This window comes from Oryzias latipes, chromosome 19 (assembly GCF_053564925.1).
Source record: "Oryzias latipes strain Hd-rR chromosome 19, Olatipes_Hd-rR_3.1".
Lineage (NCBI taxonomy): Eukaryota > Metazoa > Chordata > Actinopteri > Beloniformes > Adrianichthyidae > Oryzias > Oryzias latipes.
In genome coordinates, this window is record NC_136255.1 from 17,751,810 (window position 1) to 17,763,646 (window position 11,837).

The 11,837-nt window shown below is 44.2% G+C and overlaps 1 protein-coding gene across 50 annotated transcripts in view; it reads left to right on the top strand.

Annotated features, from left to right (window-relative positions):
* The window catches only part of tcf7l2 (transcription factor 7 like 2), an 82,992-nt gene extending 71,386 nt beyond the window's left edge, over window positions 1-11,606 (top strand). For 5 of the 50 annotated variants that reach the window (XM_023949750.2, XM_023949758.2, XM_023949766.2 and 2 more), the window contains 7 exons: window positions 2,861-3,001; window positions 3,088-3,250; window positions 3,356-3,463; window positions 4,511-4,574; window positions 5,355-5,405; window positions 6,470-6,542; window positions 9,262-11,606. In XM_023949750.2, the coding sequence (XP_023805518.1) occupies window positions 2,861-3,001; window positions 3,088-3,250; window positions 3,356-3,463; window positions 4,511-4,574; window positions 5,355-5,405; window positions 6,470-6,542; window positions 9,262-9,709 (1,048 nt within the window). In that variant the 3' untranslated portion in view covers window positions 9,710-11,606. Of the gene's footprint in view, window positions 1-2,860; window positions 3,002-3,087; window positions 3,251-3,355; window positions 3,464-4,510; window positions 4,575-5,354; window positions 5,406-6,469; window positions 6,543-7,070; window positions 7,145-7,632; window positions 7,695-9,261 lie in introns of those variants that run through there. The other 45 variants (XM_023949755.2, XM_023949763.2, XM_023949767.2 and 42 more) reach the window with 25 other exon arrangements.
* The last annotated feature ends 231 nt before the right edge of the window (window positions 11,607-11,837 follow it).

An 11,837-nucleotide genomic window follows, 5' to 3' on the forward strand; every position in this document is an offset into this window, starting at 1 on the left:
AATTGAATATACTGGCTGGGGTGTGGGGGGGCTGGCCATGGGGAAGAGTTAATGCCCTGTGATGAGGGCCCTAATTGAATTAGTATAACTGAATAGATGGAGAGCTCTGGGAGTTCTCTGCAGAGCGGGAGGTTTTCCCTCATTGCCCCACCCTCCCACAGTTCCCCACCATAGAAAAGAGGAAAGATTTTGAACGACGCAACGAATCCAGCAACAATTTGTCTAATTGTGTCTGCACAACAGCCGCCTCCGTTCATACGTAGCCTCCAGCGAGCTGGCTTCATTCAGAGAGCAGGTCAGACTGTTTTGATGGCTTAAAGAGCTTCCAGTGACGGGAGGAAATTACAGTGAACGACACCTCGGCCTTGTGCTCCTGTCAGGATTTCGGTCCTTCCAGGAGAGCCTTGTTTCATCTCGGCCTCCTGTGTCCAAACCGAATTACGATGCAGGGCTTGAATCTTGCCTCGTGGTCCCATGTTGAGGACCCTGCCGTCTAGGTCTTGTTAAAAATAAAGGAGAAAAATGACGAGACGTTATTTTGGTAATGGGGCTGGAACCAGGAGAAGTCCCTCATATTCTGCGCGGTTTTGGGGCCAGGTGGGTAGATGCGGCGGCCCTTTTGGCCCTCACGCTTAGGCCTGGCCTTTGATATCCGTCCCGCTTCTTCTCTTTTCTCGGGGAACAGGAAAGGCGCGACGTCCAGATCATTATACATTAAACAGGCACAGGGGCCGCCGCTTCACACCGGCAATTAAACGGCGCTGGCTGACATCGGGCTCTCTGCGGCATTGCCCCCCCCCCAACCAACACAGTCCCACACTCTCCACCCCGCTAGCCATTTTTTACCTTTCAGAATTGAGATGTAGAAGCCCCAAGGTGGGGAGGTGGGTGGGGGTCTAAACTGCTTCTCCCACTCCACGCTGCTTAAATTAGCCGGAGCCGGCGCAGGCTGCTGATGAGGCCGGTGATGATGGCGACGATGCCCCCGCGCTTCAAAGGGTTGCTCATCATGTTTAAAGCATAACCTGGGCGACGCAGCGGCAAGCGGGACAAGGGGAGGGATGAGGAGCAGGAAGCAAAGGAGCATGGAGGTGGTGAGGGGGACAAGGAGGAGTAGAGAAGAAAAAGGAAAGGGGGGGGGGGGTTAAATCTTGGAACAGAGGAAATTTTAACAAGTGCACAGAGAGAAAAGGCGGGCGGTGAACGGGGAGAGAGGAAAAGGGAGCGAGTGAAGAAAATGCAGCCTTAATGATGGGCGATATGCAGCCACTGCTGCAGAGATCCCCATCAACACATGACATGGCACAAACACCAGTGTGCCGGTGATGAAGGAAGAAGAGGGGGAACGGAGGGAAAGAGTTTGGGGGGCTGGCACTCCCCTGAGATGGCCTCCAACAGAAACTAGTTGTTCCTGGCGAGTTTATCCTCATCATTATATTCTGGCTCGGAGCCATGCAGCCAGACACAGCCGGATAATGAGCAGCTTTAAACAAAATTCTCTCTCTTTTTTTTTTTCCTCTCTCGTTCATCCTCCCCTCTTCTGTTAAATGTGTGTGTGGTCACGTGAAGCTTTAAACACGCAGATAAACATGTTTTGGTAATTAGAGTGATGCACACATTCACATACTCTGCTCTGTGAGACCCGTTTTAAATAAGGTGGTCCGGTTTTAACATTGTAAATGGTGAAAAGTGAGCAAAAAAATCCACAGACTGCTGAATTTGCAGAAAAGTGGAAAAGAAAGACTCCTAACTAGGAGAGGAGGGTCTAAAGGGATGCCCAGTTTAGTTGAATTGAATTCTGTGACTTAATGTTTCTTTATAATTCATGTTTGTTACACAAACTACTGGTTTGAATCCCATTGAGATGACTGTTGTCATTAAACTACAAGTGAAGATGAGAAAGTAGCAAAAATTTTTGCTAGAAGAGAATAGTTTCTGTCTTTTTCTATCCAAACCTCTCATGTCTTCATGGTTCAATAACAACCTGAAGTCCTACAGTTCGGGTCTCTTTATTATTCTGGTTTTATCTTAAAGACCCACTCCCATGACAATTGATTGTTTTAGGTGTTTTTAACGTCATCTTCTGGCTTTTTTTCTGCATTTCTGAGTATTTCTTTACTCAAAACGTTGTGAATCAGGAGAAGGCGGCAAAATTTCGTTGGAAAAAGCTTGCAAGTGTGGCATTCAAGTTGCCATGGCAGGCCACAAGCTCCCTGCTCCGCTCCATTCTGATGCATCCACTGGCAGACAAATAGATCTGTGTAGGTCTTTGTTTTCCTCGTCTGAGCTGGAATCTGGATCTAAACTGTCCGGCTGGATAGCTCCACTGTTTCTTACCATTTTTGTTGCAACAGTAGCGTTCGGGTCATGTTAGGTGGGTTGTAAGCTAGTGGGAGAGCATGTAAACTGATGGATGATGGGAAGGGGGCGCCAACTGTCCCACCCCTACTTCAGAGGTGAATTTCTAGTTTCTCTGCAGAAACTACGTCCTAGAAAATGGTAGTTTTTCTTTTTTTTATTTTGCGATAACAGCATAATCCTAATTAAAAGACCACTGGGGAAACCTTTACAAGAGATCAAAAGCTGATTGGAGTGGGATTTTAATTTAAACCAGAAAGCAGAAGAGACATTCAGCTGAATTCAAATCTTGTCATAATGTGTTGCATGTTTAGTGTTTAATGTGTTCATGTCTTTGTGCATTTGCTTGATTTATATCTTGTGGCCAAAAGTCCATTTCTTTTTTGTTTATTTATTTTTGAAAAACCCGTAACTTTGAAGCACATTTTGGACTTTTGGGCTACAGTGTTCTGTGTGTTCCATCTTTCCATTTCACTCGTGTCCATTCTGACGATTTACACAGTCTTCTGTCCTCCAGGTTCCCCCCACACATGGTGCCCCCTCACCACAGTTTGCACACCACAGGCATCCCTCACCCAGCCATCGTCACACCCAACGTCAAGCAGGAATCCTCCCATAGTGACATTAGCTCCCTTAACAGCTCGTAAGTGAACCGTCTCCACCTTTTTGTAGTCCCGTGACCCCCGCGGGTTTTCCCTCCGCTCATTTTGCCGCTCTCCGCTCCACCAGGAAACAGTCGGATGCGAAGAAGGAGGAGGAGAAGAAGAAGCAGGTCCACATAAAGAAGCCTCTGAACGCCTTCATGCTTTACATGAAGGAGATGCGGGCAAAGGTCGTGGCGGAGTGCACGCTGAAAGAAAGTGCTGCCATCAACCAGATTCTGGGGAGAAGGGTGAGTCCAGACCCAAGGCGGAGGCTTAGAAGAACTGTTTGGAAACCCGAGTCGTGGTACATGTTCTCCTGGGTGACTTTGGTGCACCTCCTCCTTACTTTTCAGTGGCACGCCCTATCGCGGGAGGAGCAGGCCAAGTACTACGAGCTGGCCAGGAAAGAACGACAGCTCCACATGCAGCTGTACCCGGGCTGGTCAGCACGAGACAACTATGTAAGTTTTTAAGTTTACAAGTCGTAACGGCCTGCTCTTCTCCCCAGCCGACAGCTTGAAATGTGCAGGCTGACCCTGAGGGATTTGCTTTTCTGAACCCAAACAACACTATTCTTTCAGGGGTTTTTTATGGAAATGTTTGTCAAATGCACACAAAGTTTTTATGAGAGATTTTATTAGAGAAATTTCTAGTCATCTTTTTTTCTTTTCTTAACTGAATCCATATGAATCTTGATGGATGACACTTTTGCATAGAGGTGACTGGACACTCAGGGGCTGGGTCCACAAACAGAAACCCAAATGTTTCACAACAGGCCTCCGTCTGTCATGATTTGGAGAAAGGTCCCACAGGCTTTATTCACTCGTGTGTTTACTAGTGGCTGGAAATGGGTTGTTCCTCTGGCGCCCTAGGGTCAAAAAGTTGTCCAAATTTTCATTAAATCATTAATGTGCCGCTGTAATTGGTGAAAATGCAAGCTGATGTACGCATTCACCACATACTATTGCCATTTTTAATAACTTTTTTTAAAATTTCTCAAAAAAACAATTTTTTTATCACATATAGCTACACAAAAATCAGTTCTGATCCCCATGTTTATCTATTCTTGTTCATTCATCTAAATGAAATCTCAGATTTGGTTGATTATGTTGCACCCTTGACCTCTTGGGACCCACATATGCCGTATGCAGAGGCTTCCACAAGCAAGAGAAGGAACATTTCTTCCAAAGCTGAAGTGTGTCCAATTGTCTGGATGTTAGCAGAACACGGGAAAATAACAACAAAAGATTTCAGGGGGGGAAAAAAAGAAGAAAAGAGCAGCAGCAGCAGCAGGAGGAGGAGGAGGGAGAATCTTAGTCTGGCCTGCAGTGGCTGTAACAAACCGCAGGGCAATGACAGCAGAAAAAGAAAAGGCAAAGAGAGAGGGAATGAATAAATAAGTAAACAGAAAGATCAGTCCTATTCTCCGTTTCATGTTTTGAACATTCTGCAATATAATAACTAAGGTTCCTGTCTGTGTCTGTTTTTTTTTTCTTTCTATTTTTTTGGCGGCTAACCAACAGGGGAAAAGGAAGAAGAGAAAAAGGGAAAAGCAGCAAGCAGAGAGCAATGGTAAGTGAGCTGCAATTATCTCTCATATTAGAAGAGCCCCATCATGTGTCAGGCAGATGTGACATCTTGCAAGATAAAAGTCAAGCTGTTTTTTTTCTCCTTTTCTTTTTTTTTAATTCCTTATGTTTTTTCGTGTCTTATTGTGCCTGCCCCCCTCCCCCCCCCTTTTTTTTTTGCAGTAGTTATACTATCCAGTGAAATATTTAAATGATATAGCTGCCTGTAAACCCCCCCCCCCCCCCCCTCCCCTTTTACCCTGCTTCTCCCTAGCTAATAACAACTGAATATGCATGACTCCCCACTCCACCCCATCCCCTATGGCTTGGCCTTTTGGTATTTTGATATGTTTTTTTATTTTTTTATTTTGAAAGTTGACTTGTACGAGCCATTAACTTTGCAAGTGTTTGTATGCGTGCTCTTGTTTAAAACTGCCTGTACCCCTGCAGACCGTATTACTATGTAATGTGTGTGTGCATGAGAGCGTGCATGTGTGTGCTTGTTGGGCTACCCCCCTCCCCCCCTCCTTTGCTCGCATGCTCCTATAAGAGAAACCACTCACTTTAAAATTAAGGAGGTTTGCTAATTCCATGATTCATCCATTCTTCTTTATTTTTTCTTTGTTTATATTTATTTATTTTTTGTAATTTCTTTTAATCTTCTGATTCATCCGTAGTCTTCTGATCATTTAGTGAGGAGCCACTTGTTGTTGTGCATTTTTGCGCTGGTTTTTGGTGACGGATTTCTTCTTGAAGGCCTCTCTATCTGTTTCTTTTTTTTCAGAACACAGAGAATATTTTCCAAACCCTTGCCTTTCACTTCCTCCGATTACAGGTGCTAATGTCATTTTGAGTATTAAATCACTGTTTGTTGTTGATTCTTCTTTAAAGTTCTGGCTATATATATATATATATCAAAGTAGCCCTGAATGTGTAGTCTGAGGCGAGTTCTGTACTCTGAAAAACCTGCTCTCCTTGTTTGCTGCTTTCTTCTTTTGAATTGATGCTATTAAACTTGAAGCTAAACTACTTTAGACTTTATTTACTGCAAATGACGATGCAGTGAAGCTAGATGGTTATGTTTGACCTAAAGGCCGTTCCTTCAGGGTAAACCTCCTTAATCTGAAAGCTTCAGTAGCAGCACTTGTGGCTTCCCTGGGCCGGCATGAGTTTGGCCTCCTAAAAGTGTTTCTGCTCGGATGAAGCTGGCCTCAAACTGGGCTGTCACTTTGCTCCACTTCTGATTGTGACACCATTACTGCTTAGAGTGTGACTGGCAGCCGCTCAGCTGCAGACGGCCAATGCTGATGGAAACCAATCCAGGGTTTGATGCCAGCTCTGAAGAGCAGATTCCCCTCTTCGGGGTCCAGACTCCTTTCTTTTTTTCCTTTGTTTTTTTTTTAATCCTTCCCTCTTGGCTCGGGCTAAATCCTGCCGTTTTAAGCAATCCGCTACCGCCTAGATCTTCCACCTTGACCCCGCCTCTTTGAAATCCTAGTGCACTGATAGCATCTAACAGCAAATTAATCCAATTCGCATTTGCTCCATTTCTACCCTCCCGGCCAAAGAAGCTTGTCTTTAACTTGGTTCAGTTTAGCTTATCTGATGGAGTCTCTGAATATCGCAGTCTGATAATAATGCATGCATTTTGATTCCACTAATGTGTTTTGAATGCATTCCTGTCTTGATACATAATGGCTTTTGTGGGTTTGAAGGTATTTCTTGCTCAGTGAGCTAAGCTTCACAGATTCACCTTTACCTGTGTTTTTTTTTTCCTTTTTTCTCCTCATTTCTCTCCCTTTTTTTATTTTTTTGTTTCGTTTGGATTTCCCTTATTATATTCCTTTCTCCTCCTCCTCCTCCTCTCTGCTGGCTTCCCCTTCCTTGTTGCGGCATCAGACCTGAGCGCTCCTAAGAAGTGTCGAGCGCGCTTTGGGCTCGATCAACAGAATAACTGGTGTGGCCCGTGCAGGTGTGTATGGTGTGTGCTTGCACTTGCCAAGGCCAGGTGAAGGCTGAGTAACTGTATGCTGGGACTTCCTCCGCTGCTCTGTGCTACACTCCTTCCCTCTTTGCCCCCCCCCCTCCCCCTGCCTGTCCCACCAGGCTATCGGGACCTCACAGCTTCCTCCAGCCACGCCCTGTTGGTCTATCTCTGCGCCATTTGATTTTTAGCTTCCTGTTTTGGGGGGTAAATCAAAAAAAAGGGGGGTGTTTTACTCATTAAACCAGGATTGTTTGACTGAATGGTTTGCGTGTGAGTGTGTATGTTAAAAACTCGTGTGTTCAGAAGTCTTAAACTGGCAGGTTGGGGCTTGGAGGATCTGGAGGCTGATGGCTTGGTCCATTTGGAAGATGTCCTAGTGTTGCCAGCCTACACCTAAGCCCTGGCCTCCTTTTTTTTTTTGTCTGTGCAATGACATGTCCGTTTGTTTTTGTTTTTTCTTTTTCCCTTTTTTTTTTTTGTGTCTGTGTTTGTGTCTACCTCTTTGGCTAACAGATGCAAATACCCCAAAGAAGTGTCGTGCCTTGTTCGGGCTTGACCAGCTGAGTTTATGGTGCAAACCGTGCAGGTATAACTGCTGTAGTGCCATTGGGGATGAAGACATCCCACATCCAATGAGCATCTTCCTCCAATTTCATTGGCTCAGATGTTCTTTCCTAAAACAGATCAGTGAAGTGTCCTTTCACCTCACTGACGCATTTCCTGCTTATTCTTCGCTGAACTCAGTTCAAGCCCCGGAAAAGAAAATGGATTTTCCAGAAAAACTGAAAAAACAAACCGACAACAAATCTTTTAAGTGAAATTTTTGCACAAAAAAAAAAGATTCGGATTTAGTTGAAAATCCATTTTCTTTCCAAGCGAAACACCTTCCCAACTCTACTGTTATGTTTGTCCTAATTGGCAGCTTTTTTTTTGAGTAACCGCGTTGTCCGTACAAATTTAGCCCTGCTTTCTCTGAGGGCCTGTTCAGTGACACTCTTTTCTGTGCCCTCTTCCTTCTCCTCCTCCTCCTCCTCCTCCTCTTCCTCCAAACTCCTCTTCAATAACCCTTACTTAGTCCCTACCTGTTGTCTTTCTGTTCCGACACAAGCAGTCTTTGAATTTGGAATATTTTCATGGTAGGTATTTGTTTCTGCTACGTTAACACCCTCCGTTGTGTCATTCCCATCTTCATCGGTCACCGCTACGCTTTAGTTACACCTTTCATCCGTGCGATTTTGAAACCACCGAGAGGCTCGTAGTCCCACCTTTTCCTTTCTGCGGTTCCTTCATCCACAAGTAAGAAAACCGCAGATAAGCCACAAATTTTCCATATTTTATCGTCACAAAACGGCTATTTCCACTGAGTCTCCTTTATTTACTTCTCTGGAGGACGTTTCCTAAAAAACAAAAATGTAAAAATGGCACTTGGACTTAAAAAAGAATCCCCCCCAAAGTGCTGTAATTCACTCAGAGAGGTTAAAAGTTCTCTCTGGGCTCCATTTCCTAAAAGATGCATCTGCTGTAATTTCCCAGGAGACAGAGAATCAATAACACACACAGGCACATACTATAAATCAATATGTCTGTTAAAAAATGGATATTAGCTCATTTGTAGCAGTTTGACAGACAGTTACAGGGACCGTGATGTATGTAGAAGCAAAACGATACCTTTTTAAGGCCCGGTCGATGCTCCGCACCGGTGCCGGCGCTCCCAGAAGCCTCGTCCTCACTACTTTTTTTTTTTTTCTCCAGCGTTCTGTGCCGTCTGTTCTCGTGTGCTCATCACAAATGCATGCCCGTCTTTCATCCAGCATGTCCTCCAGGTTTCATGGGCCTGTATGTCTTCTGTTGAACTCCATCTTTTCTCGGTAATCTGCTCTCTGGATTTCAATTGTGGAGCGGGGATGTGAAACAAAAACCAAATCGTGTACATCTTTAAAGCTTGAGGTTGTAAATATCCCAGCTTTGTCCTGGAAAGACTGGAATATACCCCACTGCTGCAGGCAGGACCCAACTGAAAGCTGTAGGAGGGGGGGAGGGGGGGGGGTCACTGTAGGGGTCAGTGCAAAAGATTGAAGTGGGCAGAGATTCCCCCCTTTAACCAATTCTGAGCTTCGCAGCAGAGTCACCTGACATTCATGCAGTAAAGGCCCCCCTCCTCAGTTCAGCAGGCAGGGGGAGGGCCCCAACCTCAGGCAGGAATGTAAACATGATGCCTTGACCCCCTCAACGCACGCTCACACTGGTGTCTGTGGGGCAGATGCAAAGGTAGTGTGGATCTTGTTGACTTTTTTTGCCCAGTCGGTACCCTCAGGAGAAGAAAGGGTCGACTGTTGGAGGGGATGGAGCAGTGAGCCCCCCCCCCCCCCCCCCCCCTCCCATCCTCGATTTGCTCTCTGCTGCCGCACAGTTTAAATTCCGAGAGCAAACGTTACCACTCGCTCCATCATTTTCTTTCTTTCACCAACTTGTGGGTTTTTTCCTCAACGTCTGTCCTGTCTGGTGGTTAGTGTTTCTGTACCCCCCCCCCCCCTCCTCCTCCCTAGCACCAGCTTTATTTAAATGCCCCTAAAAATCAAATCCACTGTTTTTTGAGGAGGGTTTGGGTGCATTTAGGTAATCTAAGGTGCTCTGGAGGCGGTGGGTTTAAGGGTTTGATGCTTAAAGAAGTTTTTTTTTTCTTCCTTCTCATCTTCCCCCTCAGGAGAAAAAAAAAGTGCATTCGCTACATCCAAGGTGAAGGCAGCTGTGCCAGTCCTCCCTCTACGGACGGAAGCTTACTAGACTCCCCCCCATCCTCTCCTTCCTCCGTGGTTCCCTCCCCCTCCTCAAAAGAGTCCAAACCTCAGACTGAACAAATGCAACCTCTCTCACTGACTATGAAACCGGCCCACCAGCCACTCCACCACCCGCACCTCCTGGCTGGGCCGTCTCTGGGTCAACTGGAAAACTCTGCGGCAGCCGGCAAAACGCCCGCCGCCTCCTCCCACAACGGAGCTCTGGAGCGCGCCGACGTCTCGTCCTCGCGGCAGCCGGGCTCCTCTGTGGCATCCTCGATGGCCCGGCCCTCGGCAGCGCTGTGTCATTCCCGCTCGCTCCACCCCTCCGCAGCCCCCCAGCCTCTATCGCTAGTGACCAAGTCTATAGAATAGTCTGCGCTACTCTTTGTTTTTATTTTTTTCCTCTTTTAGCTCTGCACTCGCCCTTCTCTGCTCAGCCGTTTTTTTACGTTTCTGTGCCGCGAGGCTCCGAAATTTTTCGTTCTTTTCTTGAAGTTCATTGGTCAATATTTGACCCCATCAATATCGACAAAGTCTAATTATTATAAAGAAATGATACAACGAGCTGTAGTATAGCTTTATGAATCTGCCCAAATTTTGATGGAATTTTATTTTTGTTTGTTTGTGTCCTTCTTTTTTTTTTGGCAGTGTTCAGCAGCACCAACACCCCAAAACACACAATCTAGTTCAACATCGCACTTTCAACGATGTGTAGTCTTTTTTTTTTTTTTTTTTTTTGAAGCGGTAGATTATTCAGTGAGCCCTGTTCTGGAAAGAGTTGGTTCTTCTTCTTATTTGTATTAAATACGAGCTCTCGAACCAATCATTCGACACCTCTTCGAACTCTTGGAGGGCAGGAGGCTGGCTGTGACCCCCTCCCTGAGGAACAACTTTAATTGTGATGTTACTTGTTTAAATGTACAGAATTGGAAAAACAGGGGAGGGGGGGCGTTACTGTGTTAAATATGCATTCTTCCACTGTCTCTTTTTTTCTTTGTTGTTTACCTTTGGGGTGAAGTCAGGAAAGTTGAGAGCGGGGGGGGGGGGGGGTTAAAGGGCGGGTGGGGAGGTGGGAGGGCTAAGGGATATTAAATTCAAAATTGTCACAACGCTAGGACCAGTAGTATTTATTGCTTTAGAAATTGCTTGTTGTATCTTGTACGTGTCTCTTTTTTATTATTATTATTTTATTTTATTTTGTTGAATACAATGTACAAATATTTTTTCTTAAAATTAAGGATGGATCCGTTTTTACAAGGAGGTTAAACCTGTCTGTCGCCCGATTCGTCCTCACCAAAATCCCAGGATTCCGCTCACGCGAAACCTCACCAACAAGAAGTATGCACAGCTTCATTTCAAGAAACGCGCCTGTAAAAGCCATTTTACAAAAAAAATCATTAAAAAAAAACACGAAAAAGACAATAAAACAGCGGCAAGAAAACTTGAAAGCAGACAGTGGGGTACCGTTTGTTCCGTGTCTACAGCCCTTGTTTTTTATTGCACAGTCCCACCTCAGACTGTAGATCCGTGTACAGATTTTCCGTGCCAAATTTTTTGTGATTTTTTTTTTTTTTCTCTGCCCCAACCCAATGCCCCACATTAAAAAAAAAAATCTGTAGGGATCTATTTTTTGCCTTTTTCTTTCATTTGTTTTGATGTCTTTATTTTATTTTGATACCATTCTTTGCTGTGACGTTACATAGATTGCTATGTATGTAGTATAAATGTTGCTATAACAAATGTGTTTGGTAGCAAAATTGTCAAATAAAATTTAAACTTAATAAAAAGACGGACATCATACTGTATAAACCCACCAGGGCCAAATTATGTATATTAGGAGGTTCATAAAAAACTATTAAATGCAAAAAAAAAAATACACAAACTGCCACTTTTAAGTACACTACTGCATATAGGTAGATAGAAAAAAATAGGCATGTTGATGTTGCAAGAGGCTGTAAAAAAAAGCTACAAAAGAATCATCCACTCGGTGCCATTGTAGTTGACATGACACGACTGTAATCTGTCGATTTCTTCTCTGGTTTACTAAGATGCTAATGATAAATAGTTTGAATGTTTCCTTAACGGCTGTGATGTTGCTGTTCTATTTTATGCTCTTATCTTTTTTTTCTTTTTTTTTTTTCGTTTATTTGTTTTTTCCTGTTATTTTAAATGGTTCCAAAACCATGTTTTTTGTAATGAATAAATGTTTATGCTGTACAGTCTCTGTAGCATGCAGTTCTGTATTAATAAAAGCAACTTAGTATGTGCATTTTTGTGTTTTATTCTTTTATTTTGAAAGTCACCATCCCCTGCAGGTAACTCCTTATTGTGTAAACCAATGACCGGGACATTAAATAAATTCATGATGACGTTTTCTTTGCTGCAACTATTCATAAATGGTATTAATTGAAATATCGCCTGTCTTCTTTGCTTGTTTCCATCAAGTATTTTAACTCCTTACTACAAAACTGTTTAATGATGTTCAATTCAAATTAAATGC